The sequence below is a fragment of the Chlorocebus sabaeus genome, chromosome 22, assembly GCF_047675955.1.
Source record: "Chlorocebus sabaeus isolate Y175 chromosome 22, mChlSab1.0.hap1, whole genome shotgun sequence".
NCBI classification, from domain to species: domain Eukaryota; kingdom Metazoa; phylum Chordata; class Mammalia; order Primates; family Cercopithecidae; genus Chlorocebus; species Chlorocebus sabaeus.
Genome location: NC_132925.1, coordinates 39,608,208 through 39,627,867, shown reverse-complemented (window position 1 = coordinate 39,627,867; position 19,660 = coordinate 39,608,208). Strand labels below are relative to the sequence as shown.

Here is a 19,660-nt window from a genome sequence, read left to right as displayed (position 1 = left end):
TGTAAACAGACAGCCACATTCATTCTTATAAATATTGTCAGTGACTGCTTTTCCCCTACAACTACAGAGTTGAATAGTTTATAGCAGCCTATATGGCCTGCAAACCTGAAGAATTTAGTGTCTGGTCCTTTACAGAAAATGTTTATTCACTCCTGTTCAAGGGTATTATTTTTGTGGCTCATCTCTTACAGCTTTTCTCACTCTGTCTCTTGTATTGATTCCTGTTCTTCTGTCTGCTTAAACGATTTTCTCCAGGATCTTTTCTTGAATAGCTCACCTTTCTTAGGGCTTATGTCACTCCACTGTCTAGGTTCTACTTTCTGACTAATTTCTTTTTAATGTCCTTTATAGACTTTCTGCTGCTGGGGAGTTTGATCCTTTTTTTCTTTTTTTATAGGTTTAGCATCTTGAATCCAAAAATCCAAAATTTGAAATGCTCTGAAATTTAAAACTTTTTGAGCACCAACACAGTGTTTAAAGGGAGTGCTCATTGGAGTATTTTGAATTTTGGATTTTCATATTAGGAATGCTTAATGGGTAAAGATGATACTAAATCCAAAAAAGTCTGAAATCTGAAACACTTTTGGTCCCAAGAATTTTGGTTAATGTGTATTCAACCTGTATAGGCAATAATATATACTCTCCTATGGCTTCTGAAGCACCCACACCTCCTAGAGGATAAGAGGAACATATTGTATTGCTTTCTGCACCTTTTTTATCTGCTTCGGTGTCCCTGAGTCATTTCAAAATGAATGTGTCCCAAATTGAACTCATTTCCTTCTGCTTCCAAAACAGCTTCCCCGGCCACTGAACTCTACCATGTTAGTCATGTGAGCAAGAAGCCTGATAGCTGTCACCTCCCTCCTCCTATTTACCAATCCAATAGCAGTGGGTGATCACTACTGTTGTAGACCCATTTTCTTCCTTCCATTTTTCTCTGTTTTTACTAGTGTAGATCCTAGTTTTATCTGCCGCCACCTTTGTAACATTTTTTTCACAGCAATCTTCCTAAAACAAATCTCTTGTGTAAAACACATTAGTGGGCTGGGTGAGGTGGCTCACACCTGTAATCCCAGCACTTTGGGAGGCCGAGGCAGGCGGATCACCTGAGGTGAGGAGTTCGAGACCATCCTGGCCAACATGGTGAAAACCCCCGTCTCTACTAAAAATACAAAATTAACCAGGCGTGGTGGCAGGCGCCTGTAATCCCAGCTACTCAGGAGGCTGAGGCAGGAGAATCTCTTGAACCCAGGAGGTGGAGGTTGCAGTGAGTTGAGATCATGGCACTGCACTCCAGCCTGGGTGATAGAGTGAGACTCTGTCTCAACAACAACAACAACAACAAAAGCAAAAAAAAACACATCAGTGGTTCTTTATGCCCTGTAATATTTAGCGCTCTCTTTAAGACCTTCCACCTGACTGCATTTCAGAATTTTACAAATAAGCAAATTTTTCTTAGCTCCTGTCCCCAAGTATCTATTAGCACTTTTTAAATGAGCTCAACTTAATCACATTGTGTTATAGTTGTTGGTTTGCTCATCCATTAGGCTGTAAAACATTTAAAGATTGTAAATTTTTGTATTCTTAGGGCCCCCAGTTCTGACACATAGTTAGCTTCAAAATGTGATCATTACACGTTCTATGCATGGAACAGAATATCCACATACCTCATAAATAGGTAAAATATCATGTATCAATTAAAAATATACTTGTGCACATGGGGTTATTTTAAGGGGGTTTTTTTGGGGGGGGCTGTTGGTTCTTTTAGGGCAACTGAATTTCCTGTAAAATCAAAGATTTAGAGATGAATTAAATGCTTTTTCAGTCTTATTATGATGACTAAGGATGGATAATGCAACTTTGGATAACCTTCATTTTTTTTGCAGAAGATGTACTTTGGGAAAATATTCTTTAAGCAAAGCATTGGAAGTGAATCCTATTTTACTAGATTTTGTGAAAGTGGAACTTTCTGTGGTGGGGGAAGATCTCCCAACAGAACAAACTTTAATGAAGAAAAAAAGATGATAGCCATATGCTGCCCACCATACACCCACAATATTAAGCTTGCTGGTTGTTTCTTCACCTAAAAGTTTACTTTTCCTTTATTAAACTTTATGTAATGGTACAAAAATATACCCTTCTGGAACTTTTTCACTCTGTGCTTTAGCTTCCAAAAGTTTTTCTTTCTCTTGTCTTTTTTTTAAAACATGAGATGTCAGATATTGTAAAAATGAGTAAAAGCCTCTGTGTCTAATCTAGAGGTGGATATATGTTAATGAGTATTGGTTAAAACAAAAGGATAAGTTTTCCTTTAGATGTGCCATTTAGGCTTTTTAAATACTGATATTATGCTTACTCTATCTTGGGTAGTCATTTTGTTTTATGTAATAAGTTGGGAATGATTAGTAAGAATCTTGTTTACATGTTTTCTTTTGTCTTTTCTATTTGAAAAAAGATGCCTTTACAGGCAGGTCAGTTACCACAGTTTAAAATTTCTAACTATGACCTTAAAGTAAGACATACATTTTAACATTGCAGCTCCGTGCACAGAAAAATAGTTACAAGTTCCATGAAAAAAACCTTACTATATGTAAAGTGATATTCTGTTCCATTCTATTCTATTCTTATTATTCTATTCTATTCTATTCTATTCTATTCTATTCTATTCTATTCTATTCTATTCTATTCTCCTTCCACACTTCCTTCTCAATGCTCATTGGCTGGTGCCCATAGTTTGGAAAATAATACCAAGTTGGAAAGTAGAAGAAATTACAGAAGCTGGGAATTTACTTTGTTAAAGACAAAGTAACCTGCTCTGAGAACTCTGTGAGTAATGCAGAAAGATGTCTTAAAACACTTACAGTATGTTGGTTGGGCAAGGTTTGTGAGTGTGTCTCTGTGTCTGTACAGTGACTGTAATGTAATATCTGATTTCTATAAGCTACTTTTGAAAAGTATCCTTTTATGTAACATCAGTGAACTGTAGTAAAAATGAAACCAAGAGAATATATAGTAAATAACAAAATATTTGTAAGTGCTGCAGGGAAAGATTAGTGATGGCCTCATTAAAAAGGTAAAAGTTAAATAGGTTCTTAAAGGATGGGCTTAGAATGTGTGTAGGTTGGAGAAAGAGTCAACGCATTCCACTGATGGTAATGTGATGGTAAATGTAATAGAATTGGGAGTACAACTGGTCCAGAGTTGGGAATGAAACAATGTATTCAGGAAGAGTGAGAAGTAAGGATCTAGCTATAATATAGAGTTCACATTGGTCATGAATGGAAGACTAAACTGAAAAGGAGAAGCCAGATTATAAAGTGATTTAGACTTTACCTTGTAGGCAATGCGTGTCTCTATGTCTCTCTGTCTCTCTGTCTCTGTCTCTCTTTTTGCTAACATTTGCCACTCCATCTGTCTTGGTTACTATTTGTATCATATATCATTTTTCATACTTTTACTTTTAAGTTGTTTGTGTCTTTGAATCTAAAGTATTAATTCCTAAGGATAGATTATAGTTGCACCTTTCTTTTTATCCAGACTTTTGATTGTATGCTTAGCTCATTCACATTTTATGTAGTATGTAATGTAGTTGGAATTATATGTGCCATTTTACTCTTTGTTTTCTATATCTTTCATATTATATTTCTTCTCCGTTCTTCGTTACTATCTTCTTTTGTGTTGAACAAATATTTTTTAGTGTATCGTCTTAGGTATGCTGTTGATTTTTAACATTAAAAAAATTATTTTCTTGGTGGTTGCTCTAAGAATTACAATTTGCATTCCAATTTATCATCACCAACTTCAGGTTAATACTGATCTAATTTCTGTAAAATATAGCACTTTTGCTCCATTATAACTTTGTTTTCTCCCCCTCCTTTTTGCTGTTATTGCCTTACGTATTACATTTATTTACATTATAAACCCAAGTGTTATTATATTCTGTCTTTTAATGAAATTAAGAGGAAATAATATGTCTTTTATATTTTCTCATTTATATTTAATACATCTGGTGGTCCTCACTTGTTGTGAATTTCAGTTAGCATATGGTGTCATTTCCTTTTAGCACAAGGTACTTGTTCAAGTATTTCAACTTTAAGATATTCTCCATCTTTTTTTTTTAAGTTTGAGGATGTCTTTATTCTTCCTTTCTTGTTTGAAGAATACTTTTGCAGTAAATAGAATTTTTAGTTGACAGTTTTTTAAAATTTTTTGTTACTGCCTTCTGGCTTCCGTTTTTTCCTGATGTTTAGTCAGCTATTAATTGTATTGTTTTTCCCATGTATGTGATGAGTAATTTCTCTGTTGTTCTTCTCATGGTTTTTTTTTTTTTTTTTTTTTTTTTTTTGGCGGCTTCAAACTGTTTAAATGTGATATGCTCAGATATTGATCCCTATATTTATCGTATTTGGGGTTCATTGATCTTTATGGCTTGATAGATTAGTGATTTTCATCAAATTTGGGAAATTTTCAGCCATTATTTCTTCTAACATTTTTTTCTCCTTTCTCTTTTTCCATTTCTGCCTTTACACATATGTTGATATGTGTGATGTTATCCCAGAGGTCTCTGAGGCTCTATTTATTTTTCTGCAGTATTTTTTCCCTCTTTGTTCTTTCTTTTGGACAATTTCTATTTCTTTATTTTTAAGTTCACTGATTTTTTTTTTAATGCTATCTCAAATGTTCTCTTGAGGACACAGTGAATCTCATTTTTGTTATAATGTGTTTCAACTCTAGTTAACTCATGTTTTAAAAGTTAACGTTTCTTTATTGAGATTATTTGTTGTGCAATTGTCATATTTTTTCTTTAATTTTTGAAATATGGTTTCCTTTAATTTTTTGAACTTAATTATAAATTATAATAGCTGCTTTGTATTCTTTATCTGCTAAATCCAACAGCTGTGCCCACCAGGAATTAATTTCTGGTGACTGCTTTATTTTAACCTGATTATAGGGCAACTTCTTCTGTAGTTTGCATGTCTCACAGTTTTTTTTCAATTGGGCATATTATATAATATATTGTAGCAACACTGTGTTCTGAATTATTTTTTTGGGACAGAGTCTGGCCTGTTTCCCAGGCTGGAGTGCAGTGGCATGATCTCAGCTTACTATAACCTCCACCTCTCGGACTAAAACCATCCTCTCACTTGGCTTCCTGAGTAGCTGGGACTGGTGGTACACGTCACCACGCCCAGCTAATTTTTGTATTTTTTATAGAGATGAGGTTTCCGTGTTGCCCAGGCTAGTCTTGAACTCCTAGGCTCAAGCAAGCAGCCTGCCTCAGCCTCCCAAAGTGCTAGGATTAGAGACGTGAGCCACTGCGCCTGGCCTGATTTTTTTTTTTAAAACCTCCTGACAAATGATTGTTTTGTGTTTTTGTTTTGTTTTTAAATAATTAACCTGTACATAATCTGTAGAACTGTTCTCCCCAACAGATAGAAGCCCTAGAATTCTGTGTTAAAATTTTAATTCTAATTTCTATTTTTAAAACTGATTTTCTAGGATCAACTCTTTGTATAGCTTCATGGTCAGCCAGTTATTGCTTAGAGAGTGTGCTTAAACAACTTGAATTTTTTTAAAACTTTCAGCTTTTTTTTTTGAGATGGAGTTTCTCTCTTGTTGCCCAGGCTGGAAGGCAATGGTGCGATCTCAGCTCACTGAAACCTCCACCTCCCAGGTTCAAGCAGTTCTCCTGCCTCAGCCTCCCGACTATCTGGGATTACAGGCATGTGCCACCAAGCCCGGCTAATTTTGTATCTTTAGTAGAGACTGGGTTTCACCATGTTGGTCAGGCTGGTCTGCCACCTCAGCCTCCCAAAGTGCTGGGATTGCAGGTGTGAGCCACCGCACCCAGCCACTTTCAGCATTTTTTGATGATCCTATGTGTGAGCTGGGAAGTGTATTCAGAGTTCTTTCACAGTTTTCACATCAGCCTTGGCTTTTACTTTCTCTGGAGCTCTCTTGAGCCTCCCCCTCATATGTGCACTGACTGTCAGACAGGTGCGTGTGGGGAGCTTATTTAGGCTCTCTGTGCCTCTCTCATTTCCAGTATCCCCTTATTAAATTTCTGGGTATCCTTCTAGTCTGTCATTTTCTCCAGCTGGGACTACATTCTCATTTTAGCAGAGCTGTGGGCCTTTCCCCTTTGTATCTTTCCAAATTTGCTATTTTTATTGCCATTACCACTAGGCATGGGTTTTTGCTCTCTATCCTAAATGACCATAGCCCTCTGGTTTTCACTGGCAACAGTGCCCTGGGAAAACTGCCTCACTGATTGAGTTGGGTGGTTGTAGGGGGACGGTAGCATCCCTTGGCAAAGAAGGCCACTTTCCTCTACTTTATTGTCATATCTAGCAGTTTTTTAAGAAAAAATTCTTCTCAATTTGTTGTTGCCTTTGCTTAGTTTCCAGAGCCCTGAAATGATTGTTTTCTTCAGTGTACTTCAGTTTTATAAGTATTGTGGGGGAGTGGATTTGCTACCCTCGTCATTCTGCTATACCTGGACATCTCTCCTCAAACTTCCTAACCCCTTCGGACCCTGTGTCCCCTACACCCACTTGAATTCAATCTAGTCAGTTTTTTTCACCATTGTTCTACTGAAACCATTCTTGTAAGGGTCACCAACATCTTGCATTTGTCATAGCAATTGTCATTTTCCTGTTTTTATCTAGCCATTATCCTTCTGGCTATTTCTTGAATATGCCAAGTGCACCACTGAGTTTCTACATTTGCAGTTCCCTGTAACCATCTTCCCTAGATCTTCACATGGTTCTTACCTTTATATCTTTCAGGTTGATGTTCATATCTTAAACTGCTTCGTAAGGTTTTCTCTGGCTTCCTTATGTAAAATAGAGATATTTCTAAAGTAACACAATAGGAACAGAAGAGTAAACATAGATGAATATTTAGGTCCTTACACTTGCTTCACTTAATGCATCTTTCAGTAGCTTTTGATATAAATGGCCACTCAGTTTTTCTAAAAAATTTTTAACATGGCTTCTAAGATAAGATTCTTTCTTATTTTTCTTCCTGCTTTATTAACTACTCTACTCTGTCCTCTATTTTTCATTTCATGAATTTTTTTTCTGTATGAACTTCTTCCTTAGGTGATATTGTTAGGTACCCTTGCTTTAAATCTCCTTTATCTAGATGACTCCCAAATGCATTTTTCCAGCCTTAGCTTCTACCCTGACCTCACGTGAACATCTAATAAGGATTTCAAACTTAATAGATAAAAAACAGAACTCTTGATCTACGTTTTCCTTCAAACTTATTGTCTTAAATTTTTAGAATGCTTTTTTTTTTCTTTTTTTTTGTTTTTGAAACGGAATCTCGCTCTGTCACCCAGTGCTGTGGCGCGATCTCAGCTCACCGCAACCTCTACCTCCTGGGTTCAAATGATAGAATGCTATTCTGAAAGGTAAATCTGATTGTATCACTTTCCTGGTCAAAACCTCCATCAGCTTCCCTTTACATTTAGAGTGAAATTCAGTTTCTTACCATGTTTGTTGGAGGTTTATATGATCTTGTGCCTGCTTACCTCTCTGAACATAACTCCTACCTCTCTGAACTTAACTCCTACCTTTCTCTCTCCTTACTCAGAATGATGCAGCCACATTATCTTTCTGGCTATTTCTTGAATATGCCAAGCCCACCACTAGGTTTTTACATTTGCAGTTCCCTATAACCACAGTGCTCTCTCCTCAGATCTTCACATGGTTCTTACCTTAATATCATTTGGCCTTGTGTTCATATCTTAACTGCTTCATGAGATTTTCTCTAACTTCCTTATCTAAAACAAGACATTTTTAAAGCAACACAATAGGAAGAGTAAATGTAGATGAATACTTAGGTCCTTGTTCTTGCTTTACTTATGCATTCTTTTTGATCAAAAATATTGTGCACAATCTTATACAACTTCTGTTATCTGGGAATTTAATACTCTGTTACCTTGGTTAATGAGTCTGGAAAAGTAAATAACTTATTTTAACATAGTTGGCTATGTTAAAAAATCAATCTTAATAGCTGTATGTTATGAGAGGAATGAGTATTGATTTACTAGCAGTTCTCCCTCAAACCCAGCTACCTAAATGTGAATTCACAAAGTATAGAGGCCGGGCACTGTGGCTCACGTCTGTAATCCCAGCACTTTGGGAGGCTGAGGCAGGTGGATTGCCTGAGGTCAGGAGTTCGAGACCAGCTGGTCAACATGGTGAAACCCCGTCTCTACTAAAAATATTAAAATAATTAGCTGGGCGTGGTGGCAGGCCTCTGTGATGCCAGCTACTCAGGAGGCTGAGGCAGGAGAAAACCCAGGAGGCAAAGGTTGCAGTGAGCCAAGGTCATGCCATTGTACTCCAGCCTGGGCAACAAGAGTGAAACACTGTCTCAGACAAACAAAGTATAGAAATACTTGGAATGGAAATGGACACAATTTTGAAGTCTGTAGTTTTCTGTGTTTCTCTCTCTGTACCAGTTAACACTTAAGAGCCTGTTGTCAGTTATTTGTTAAAGTAATTGTACTGTACTTTCTGACTCATTTTCTGTTTGCTTTCTGACTTTCTGTTTCCATAATTTTTTTTTTACTAACAAGTAATGGAATGAAAGATTGATATCTTATAAAAGCATTTTAAATACCATTGTACACATAAGCCCAACTTTGAAAGGTCGGTTTAAAGGAACATTCACTTCTGCTCTCATCTTCTAAGAACTAGAAGCCATCCTACTCTTCCTATTCTAGGATAGCTGTCTTTACCTGCTTCTTTGGTCCCAACGCATCCTCATCCGCATCCTTCTTGGCCTCTTTTCTAACTGTAACACCATTTCCTTTCCAGATTCTTAAGTATATACTTTATGTTTTCTAGCTCTTCTAAATCATTACTTTAAAGCTTTATTTTTTGGCTAGAAAGCTGGCATTTTGGTATTGTTTCTGTGTGTTATGTAATTTGTCCTTCCTTAACTGGATTTCTGACAGTCAAATATATTGTTGGACTATAATAACCTCTTTGTTAATGTACAGTCCAATCAGATTTACTGCTGCAAAGTCTGTGGTATGAAGAAATCATCATATTATTTAGTGATTTCTTTTTTTGAAGAACGAACATAACTTTGAAACTTCCCAAAGGGAAAATAGTTTTGTGTGGTCACAAATCTATCAGGACTGTATGATTTGTTTTCTTTTCTTTTCTTTTTTTTTTTTTGAGATGGAGTTTCGCTCTACATTCACTTTTTCTAAAACTTAGCAACTGAGCTCTTTTCATGGAGTTGATGCTCGGTTTTTTTGTTGTTTTCTTTTTTCTCACTGCATCTTAGAAAACAAGATCAAGCTATTTGTGGTAAAGTAACAGTTTTTACAATTTTGAATTCATCGAAGACTGTTATTTTTCTGAAATATACAAATGCATTGCTAGAAAGATGAAATTTTAAGAAAATAAAATATGGGTCCTAATTCTTATTATCATATTCATAGATATCAATTTATTCTCTCATTGTTATAAAAACTCTAAACGCTCTCAATTTCTGTATTTGTCTTATTGGAGAACAGTAACAGATATTTCGTGGACTAGTAACAAATATTTTGCAGATCAGTACCAGTCTACAGATCACACTTTTAGTAGCATATCTAATTTTATTGCTTAATGTTATTTCAGAAGCATCTTATTCACTATGATGAATAGCTGTTATCTTTTAAAAATATATTTTTATGTGTTTCCTTTTCAGAACCGAGAGCTCCAGATCATGAGAAAGCTAGATCACTGTAACATAGTACGATTGCGTTATTTCTTCTACTCCAGTGGTGAGAAGGTAGGTTTGACACAAAGTGTGTACTGAACATTGTGATAAATTTGTTATTTTTCTAGAAATTAATCTCCCTACCCCCCATAAGACAGTTTTGCTAATGGAATGGAAAAATTCCAAAACACTAGCCCCAGCAATACTCAGTCCAAGATATGGTCATTGAATATCATTAGTTATATCAGGAAAGCATTAGTGAGATAAAGGGAATGCACTTGTAAGAATTTTCTTCTTCGTTAAAGCATCTATCTTCACTTCTCAAGAAAATCTATACACTTTTTTAATTTTTTTAAAGACATCTGTGTTCCTTATGTGCTTATACAGCCCTCTGATAGTTTACCTATTTATTGCAGGGAGGAAAATTAAGTCATTTTGTTAAGTGAAGTTGATAAGAGGTGAAAAGGTAGCAAGAGGACTTTGGTAGGAACAGAATGAGGGTTAAACATTTGGAAGCAAGTTGAGCCATCCTTGGCCAGTGAAAAACTTGGAAAAAATACAATATTGCAGAGCTTACTTTAAGTGATCCCTATGTCTGATCACAATGAATTCTGTGAAAGCAAAGTGTAAGGAAGACTTTGTGCTGCTAATAACTCCCCAACCCGTCTTTCTCTTCAGAAGATGCAATAATCAATGAAGTTGGAGCAAAGAAAATAAATTTCTGCTTTTCCTTGGTGTCTTTGTTTTTCTGCCTGCTGCTATCCTTTCTTTCTTTTCACTGGTTTGGAGTGCATAGGCAGGGCAGGTAACAAATCACTTGATTCTTTTGGCTAAATAAATATGACTTTGGATAACTTCACTTGGTATTTTGGACTTCAGATTTCATGCATATAATATCTAATGTTCTTAGATCCATAATACTTGATTTCTAGCTCAGTGTTCTTGTTACTTTACGTAACTGTTTTCTAGTATAACAGTTTTTAGCCATTTTCTATTAAGCTTTTTTTTTTTTTACAGCAAATATTGCCTGACAACATTTTCTATTAAAGTTTATTTAGATTATTTCCTTAGAAAATCTTTTTTTTCATTACAGTGCCTATTATATAGGAAGATGTCAATGCATTAAGCCCGAATTTTGATATAAATGTCTACAGATGTAAAATTGTTGCGTATATACACATGTATTGTAACTAATACGTTTTAACAACTATAGTTAGCAAATTGGCCCTTTATTGACACTTGCTTTTCAGTTGCTCTTTTTTTAAGTTTAAATGATACCTCTGGTTTACTAAGGATTGTAAACCCTCATAAGTATTAGAGCTTTTTTATTTCTAAACCCCGTTACTTGGTTCATACTACTTTTTTTTTTTTTAACCTACCAAATGGCCTATTATTATCTTTATTCTGATCTGTTTGGGCATGTGTTTGCATTTTTCTGTCTCTTCCTAAGTAAAATTATAGAGCCTCTGTTATGTTCACAAGTATGTTCTTTATAATGGAATTTTGCATATTCATTTTGTTGTTGTTGTTACTAGATGAATCATGATACTCCTGGGTAAGAATTATGTGTTCCATGAACTGCTGGATTACAATAGATTCATTTGAAAAAAGTCCTCCTCCCAGAGTTCTTAAACATTTTCTCTTTGATTACTTACTTTAATGTATATAGCATTCCTTATATGCTAGGCACTGTTTTAATGCTTTACAAATATTAACTCCTTTAACTCTTAAGAAGTTGAAGAGCAGAAAAGAAAGACTATCAAAGCGTTTGAATGCAAGGCACCTGATGGCTTACTTTTTGGTTTGGTGGAAAACTCCTGTCATAGTCAGCTCTTACCCTGACTCAGTCCTTCACTGGGGGTGACAACTGACTGTCTCTTATCTGTATGCCCCAGAGGATAATTTCCTCTTTGCTGCTGTTCTCAGTTTCTTACTTATCTTAAAGGTTCTAACAGATAAAGAGCAATTAGAAGTCATTAACAGAGATTAACCTCTATTATAAAAAAAAAATAGACCTTCTAATATTTTCTTTATGTCAGAACTTTCTCTTGAGCTTTGTAAATTTTCCAAAGTTAAAAAAAAAAAAAAAAAAAAAGACACCTCCTAATTTTGGGATAGCTTCATTAAAAACAAAAAGGAAGAAGAAAAGTTGTGGTATATTGCTGAAAATAATGGTCCTTCTTTGTCAAAAAAAAAAAAAAGGAAATTTTTCTAAGATGTGCAGAAATAAATAGGTTCAAGACTTCCCATAGTCTCCCAGCCACCAAAAAGATAATTTCTTTTTGCCCCACTCATAATCTCCACTTCTGAATTATTCTGGCAGGACTAAGATATCCTTCAGGAGACCAAGTAGTAAACTATTTCTTCCCATAGGAGAAGATGGATTCTTTTCTAGGGTTGAGTGCTCAGGTTAGTTATTTTCAGTTCAGTTCTAACTTTCTTGGAATAGGTTGCTGAGAGTATTCACTGCTGTTTAGAAAGTAACCTAAATGTCTGTGAAATTCTTGCAAATCCTTGGAGATGATTTATCTTGGAATATGGCACTCCTATATTTGGTAGGCATTTTTCTAGCAGAAGCATCATGTATTGCTTATGTGTATTATGTATGAGAAGAGTTTTGGAGGAAGAAATAATAAATTAATCATTTGAGATGTTTATGACACATGCAAGTAGAGATGCCCAGTAGACAAATACATGTGTGACTTCATAGATGGTGGTGGTGGCTCTAGGTGGAGAAGTGACATTGACAAAGTAGGATAGAGAGGGTGTGTAGCCATGTGGAGCTTGGGGAGGGAGGAGATATGGAGTGCTGTTTGAGGCCAGGACAGTGAAAAGCCAGCAGTTTGGCAATATTTATTGCCTTCTGTTTCTAGAATTTGTCAAGGGGTGACAGCAGTGTTCATTTGAAAGAACTGCAAGGAAACTGGTGCCTTTAGGTGAGATTCAGGTTTTCTCTAGGGCAAAACGGTAAAAAGAACCCTCCAGGAAGAGATTGAGGTCATTACTTGAGGTTTCAGTTTTCTTTTTGAGGTGTCTTTTGAGGTTTAGGTGAGATCCAGGTTTTCTCTAGGGCAAGACAAAAAGAACCCTCCAAGAAGAGATTGAGGTTATTAGAAACTTCCGTTTGAGATTTTTGAGGGAGTGTTTTGAGAGGGAGATCGGTGATAAGAACATGAGCCTACAGGATGTTTGAGGAGGCAATTAGGGAGATTAGTTGAGGACATTGTGAAGATGAGAAAAAATAACTCCTTGTTTCAGGATTAGAGAGATGAAAGGCTTGGTTAGGTTCTAGAATAGATGACTTCAAATGTATTTGGGAATTTTAAAAAATTCTCTCATTCTCTATAATCATCTCTGACTTTCTTTCCCTGGCTATTTTCTATCAGTCTCTTTCTCTAGCCCCCTTTTCTCCTTTGTCTTTAGTCTCTCTTTCCCTTTCTGGATTCTTCAACCTTTCACTGTAGGCTCCAGGTCTCTATCTTTCTGTCTCTAGGTTTTTGTCCACCTCTCCTGGTCTATGTCATCCCCTCTTTTTGGATTTCTTTTCCCTCCATATAACTCTCTCTTTTCTCTGTCTCTTTCTTTCTTGTCTCTCTCTTCTCCCCCACAGCCTTTTTCTCTCTGTCTCTCTGTCTCTCTCCCTCTCTTATTTCCTCTTTATGGGTCTCCATCAACCTCTTTCTCTGTGTTTCGATACTCGTCTTTCAATGGGATTTCCCCCCCATCCCACTCTCTTTCTGATTGTTTCTAAATCTTTATATGGGTTCTCATCTGTCTTAAATCTCCTTCGTTGTCTCTCTTAGTGTCTCTTCTCTCTGGGCCTCTATTACTCCCTTTTTGGAAAATGTTGAGGAAAACGACTAAATTATTCACTACCACTGTCCTGACCTTTGACTTCAGTTCTGTGTATCTTTTTCCATATGCACATGTTTATATAGGTGTATGCATAATAATTTATGATCTCATACAGATTTTTTTTCTTGTCTCATAATATGTATAGGTATTTTGGTTATCTAATATTTCATTGTTGTGCTATATAATATTTTATCTATTCCCACATTGTTATTTTCAATTTTAGAATTGTAGCTAAGCTACCCTGTGGCCTTTTAATAATTTTTGTCTGTAAGTACTTTTGCAGCTCTGGGAGAATTAAAGTAGGATTTCTGTAATAACAGGCATGTTTTACATTTCACTGACCACAGTTTGACTTGAATGTATGTCTATTTCGATAACCTTCTTTTTATTGTATTCTGCCTTTTGCATTTTAAAGACTTTCTTTAGGAATTGTGGATAATCAGCTTTTAGCCTGTAACAGGGGAAAGGGGTAGCCAATGTAACTAGAAGAAAGAGGAATTAAGTCAGGACAGAGATTAGAGATGTGAACTAATTAGCCTTAGTTTTCTGGTTGGAATTATTAATGTTTGCTGTAGTAACTAGAGCATCATGTAGTCAATTCATATACTCTATGTTACCCAGTAGTAACTAACTCTGATTTAGTTTAGAGGAAGTAGTACCTCTTCTCTTTACCTTCCCATTAGAGAAAAATGGGATATTTGAGTGTTTTGAAACTCTGGGCTTATAATTTTGTGAATTTCAAGTATCTTATAGAATAGTCTTTCTCTTTTTTTGATATTTGGCAGTAGAAACTTTCTACATCCCCAGTGAAATCTTATGAAGACCTCTGATAGAACATATAAAAAGCAAAGTTGCCCTAGTTGAAGCTAAGGTGTGGAATCAGCTGATTTTGCCTTTTCTGAGTTACAGCTTACCCCATAGAACTCTAGGACTCTGAAGGTCATATGATAAAAGCCATGTTATGAGCTGGGTCTGGTGGCTCACACCGTTAATCCCAGCATGTTGGGAGGCCATGGTGGGTGAATCGCCTGCGGTCGGGAGTTTGAGACCAGCTTGGCCAACAGTGAAACCCCATCTCTACTAAAAATACAAAAAATTAGCTGGGTATGGTGGCGGGTGCCTGTAATCCCAGCTCCTCGAGAGGCTGAGGCAGGAGAATTGCTTGAACCTGGGAGGCGGAGGTTGCAGTGAGCCGAGATTGCCCCATTGTACTCCAGCCTGGGCAACAAGAGTGAAACTCCGTCTCAAAAAATAAAAAATAAAAATAAAAACTATATTATGTCTTTACAAGATCCTTAAGTTTTATTTCAATCAATTAATAGTTTTCTGTAAGAAAAACTAAGTGACTTTTCATGTAAAAGTTTTTTTCCTTGTGATTCATAGATTACTAATAAAGAGAAAAACTTCTGCCTTCTACTTTGTGAGAGACTGTTCAAATAACAAAGATGACAGTTGATTTTATTTCTCATGCCACCTTTGTTCTGTTGATAGTAATGGGGACCTGTGCCAGAAGGAGAGGATTGTACCACTGCATCTGGTATCAGGGAGCAGAATGCTGTGCTTAATTTTGCCCGTCTACCACTAGCTCTGGAGAGGAAAGGATAGGGGTGACATATATGCCAAGGATTCATTCTGAAAAGTAAAGAGGACTGGCTTTGTAGCTAGAAATATTTGGGTTTGCATTCCATTTTTGCCACTTGATAGTAATATGACTCTGGGCAAGATACTTACTTTTATAAGCCTCCTCCCCGTCATCTGCACAGTAGGGGTTTTGTAAGGAACAAATGTAATAATGTTATCAAGTACTTATTATAGTACCTGGCATATAATTAACACTTAATAAACATTAATTTACTATTTTACCTATTATTGTGTTTATTAATAGCAAATATATATTGCACTTTCTATATGTCAGACATTGTCCCGAGCCATTTACATATTTTATAACTCAAACCTCATAGCAACCCATTAAAGAATGGGTACTATTTTACAGAACAACTATTTTATAGAAGCACTATTTTATAGAAGAAACTGACACAACAGCAGTTAAGAAAGTTACCATACAACTACTAAATGGCAGTGTTGGGAGTCAGCTCCAAGTAGTCTGACTCCAGAGTCTGTATAGTATGCTGTAGTGTTTAGCACAGAACTACATTCCTCCAGAAGCAGTGTGCTAGAAATAGAACATTTAAAAATATCTTAGTAAATTATCAAACAAGGGGAGATTATAATATTAATAGTAGTAATAGGCCGGGCACGGTGGCTCATGCCTGTAATCCCAGCACTTTTGGGAGGCCAACGCGGGTGAATCACCTGGGGTCGGGAATTTGAGACCAGCTTGGCTAACATGGTGAAACCCCATTTCTACTAAAAATAAAAAATAAATAAAAAAAAATAGCCAGGCGTGGTGGCAAGCGCCTGTAATCCCAGCTACTCAGGAGGCTGACGCAGGAGAATCGCTTGAACTCGGGAGGCGGAGGTTGCAGTGAGCCGAGATTGCACCATTGTAGTCCAGCTTGGGCAACAAGAGCAAAACTCCATCTCAAAAAAATAAATAATAATAATAATGATAGTTGTAGTACTAGTAATAATGGTAATTATAATAATAGCTTAAAAGTATGTGATGCTATATGCCGGGCATTAATCTGAACACTTTACTTATATTTACTCATTTAATCCTCACAACAATTCTATGAAGAGGAGATGGAGAGAAGTTAAGTGACCCGCCCATAGAGTGATTTAAACCAGTATTTTAAATTTCTAGTTTGCAGGAAGTATGTGATTCTCTTAAAATAAAGATTGTGCGTTTTTTGGAGGGAGCTAGCTTGTGTGTTTTATTTGATTTTCAAAGAAATCTCTGACCCCCAAAAGATAAAGTAGAATTATCAAGCCATTCACCCAAGAGCCAAGGATATATAGCAAGCTATGTAAATATTTATAAATATTTATTAGAAATATTTTGATGAGATTTGAGCCCAGGCAGTCTAGCTCTGGATTCCATTAACCTTCCCTGATACCACCACTCTTAATTTTAGTATATGTTTTACTTTTAGTAAAGAACTTTTATCAGAGGTTTCTAAAACTTGTATGTATGTATATGTACTCATTTCTAATTCAGTTTTAACTTTTTTGAGAGCAGGTATGTGTGCATATGGTTATATTAAGGGATGAAAGAAAGAAATAAAAGGCCAAGAACAGTTCCTTGTTAATTTTGAAGCAGTATAGTATAAAGAGTCAATTTGGGTGTGAATAGTGACTCTGCTGTGTACTGGCTATGTGTCCTCAAGCAAGTTGCTTAACCTTTCTCCTTATTGCTGAAATGAGGATAGTATATGTGTGTGTGTGTGTGTATGTGTGTGTGTATATATATATACACACACTTGTGTTTTATATATATTTTATATATATATATACACACACTTGTGTTATATATACCCTGTGTATATACACACACATTTATGTTACTATGAAAATAGTGGCCATGTAAGTAAAATGTGTATAGTATCGTGTATGAGTTTTTCTTTCATTACCTCCAACCATTAGTTCTTGCTGTTCCCTAGGGTTTTATTCTCCATTTTTCTTTACTTTCATACTTATGCTGGGCCATATTCTCAATCCTTGTGACTTCAGTGACTCTCTAATGTTTATCTTCAGTAGAGGTTTCCCTGATGAACTCTAGAGCCTCAAGTTTTAGTACCAACCAGAAGTCTGGAAGCCTGAGCCGTTGCATTTAGCATGTTAGAATTTAAGACTTCCTTTATCCCTGCTATATATCAGTTATTAAAATTAGAAACCTGGATGTTATCCTAGACCTTTTTGTTGACTTATTTGAATCTGTTCTTTCTATTTCACTGATAATGCTGCCTTAGTTCAGGCCCACATTATTTCTTATCTAAACTCTTAGTGATTTCTCTTTTAGTACATACCTTTACTTCCTCCCCACCCCTAGACTAAACAGTATTTTAAAACAGGGATAAATCATAGATTATTCTAAACAATTAGAAGAGACAATATGGGTCATTGTCTTAAGAATTTATTGTCTGGGTTTACCAAAAGCTTTATGTGATCAATTAGCATTGGAGATGTTGGAGATGGGAGTTGTGACCATCCCTCATGTAACATGGCAGCAGGCAATCTTTCTGATTGTATCACTTCCTCACTTCCCTAAAAGGTAAATTCCTTATTTCTTAACATGATATACAAGGTCTTTGAACATCTATATCGTGACCTTACTCGACTCATCTCCCCTTTCTCACAGGCTATCTATGTTCTAGCCTTGCCCAAAGTATGTGCAGTTGTCAGAGTATGTTGTATTATCCCTGTTAATGCAAATACCTTCTGGAATGCCTCTTTCCTACCCTCCACCCCTGCTCTATTTTTGTTAGTTGAGTTCTTTTTCATTGTATTATCTCTGCTCAAAAGTAGCTCCATCTGATATCTCACTATTTACTCTACCCGCCCCCTTTAGCCCCAAAAGCTTCTCTCTCCTTGGAATATCTTGCACATACTTCTTTTATTTTTTTAACTAGATCTTTTTACTAGGTTGTGTAATTCTCAACAGCATGGTGAAATTTTATTTTGTTTCTTTAATGCTTAGCCCAGTGCCTGAGACAGTGTGAAGTTGGATATGTAGATTTATTAAAAGCCTTCTAGATAGTTCCAGAAAACTGAGAGCTAAAATAGGCTCAGCCCAGATATTAACATTTGTTTTTTGAAGTATATTAAAATTTATTATAGATATTACAGTAATTATTTCTATAGATTGTGTTATTGTAAAGGAATTGTTTTCTTAACTTTCCTTTTGGGATATTCATTGCTAAATATCAATATATAATTGTATAGAGTTCAAGAGCATTAATTACATATATGATATAATGCAGCTATCACTGTTATTTTTAAAACATTTTCATTTTTGTTATGAAATGGAATTGGAGTTTATCAAATGCCGTTTTGGTGATAATTGAGATGATCATGTGGGGTTTTTTCCATCATTTTATTAGCAAGATATATTACATTGATTTTCTTATGTTGAACCACTGTTGTTTTCCTGAGATAAAGGATTATACCCCAATCATGGTCATGTGGTATAATCCTTTTAATATACTATTGGGTTTCGTATTCTGGTATTTTCATGAGGATTTTTGCGTTTATATTTATAAGGGATATTGGTTTGTAATTTTTCTTTCTTGTGATGTGTTTATCTGGCTTTGGTGTAGGGTAGTGCTGGTCTTGTAGAATCAGGTAAGAAGTGCTCCTTCCTTTTCTGTTTTTTTAAGAAGAGTTTTAGGATTATTATTAATTTCTTCTTTAATAAACTGGCAGAAGTTACCACTGAAATCATCAGGTCCTGGACTTTGTTGGGAGGTTTTTTTCTTTATTACTAATTAAATCTCTACTTGTGTATATGTTAAGATTGTCTGTTTCGCCGGGCGCGGTGGCTCACGCCTGTAATCCCAGCACTTTGGGAGGCCGAGGCGGGTGGATCACGAGGTCAGGAGATCGAGACCCTCCTGGCTAACACGGTGAAACCCCGTCTCTACTAAAAATACAAAAAATTAGCCGGGTGTGGTGGCGGCGCCTGTAGTCCCAGCTACTCGGAGGCTGAGGCAGGAGAATGGCATGAACCCGGGAGGCGGAGCTTGCAGTGAGCCGAGATCGCGCCACTGCACTCCAGCCTGGGTGACAAAGCGAGACTCCGTCTCAGAAAAAAAAAAAAAAAAGATTGTCTGTTTCATTTTGAGTCAGTTTGATAATTTGTGTGTTTGTAGGAATTTGCCCATTTCATCCAGATTGTCTAATATGTTAACATATGATTATTTGTAGTATGCTGTTTTCATCCTTTTTGTTTCTGTGAGGTTAGTAGTAATGACCCCACTTTCATTTCTGATTTTAGTTATTTTTCTTCTTTTTATTTGTCAGTCTATCCCTATGTCTAAACTCTTTTAAGGGTTTGTCAGTTTCGTTGATTTAAAAAAAAAATACTTTTAGTTTTGTTGATTCTATTGTTTTTCTGTTCTCTGTTTTATTCATCTCTGTTCATATATTTATTATTTTCTTCCTTCTGCTAGCTTTGGGT

At 36.0% G+C, this 19,660-nt stretch overlaps 1 protein-coding gene across 4 annotated transcripts in view; it reads left to right on the top strand.

Annotated features, from left to right (window-relative positions):
* GSK3B (glycogen synthase kinase 3 beta) overlaps positions 1-19,660 on the top strand; it is a 270,061-nt gene that overhangs the window by 132,725 nt on the left and 117,676 nt on the right. For all 4 annotated transcript variants that reach the window (XM_007985675.3, XM_038003375.2, XM_007985674.3 and 1 more), the window contains exon 3: positions 9,718-9,801. In XM_007985675.3, coding sequence (XP_007983866.1) covers positions 9,718-9,801 — 84 coding nt within the window. The remainder of the gene's footprint in view (positions 1-9,717; positions 9,802-19,660) is intronic.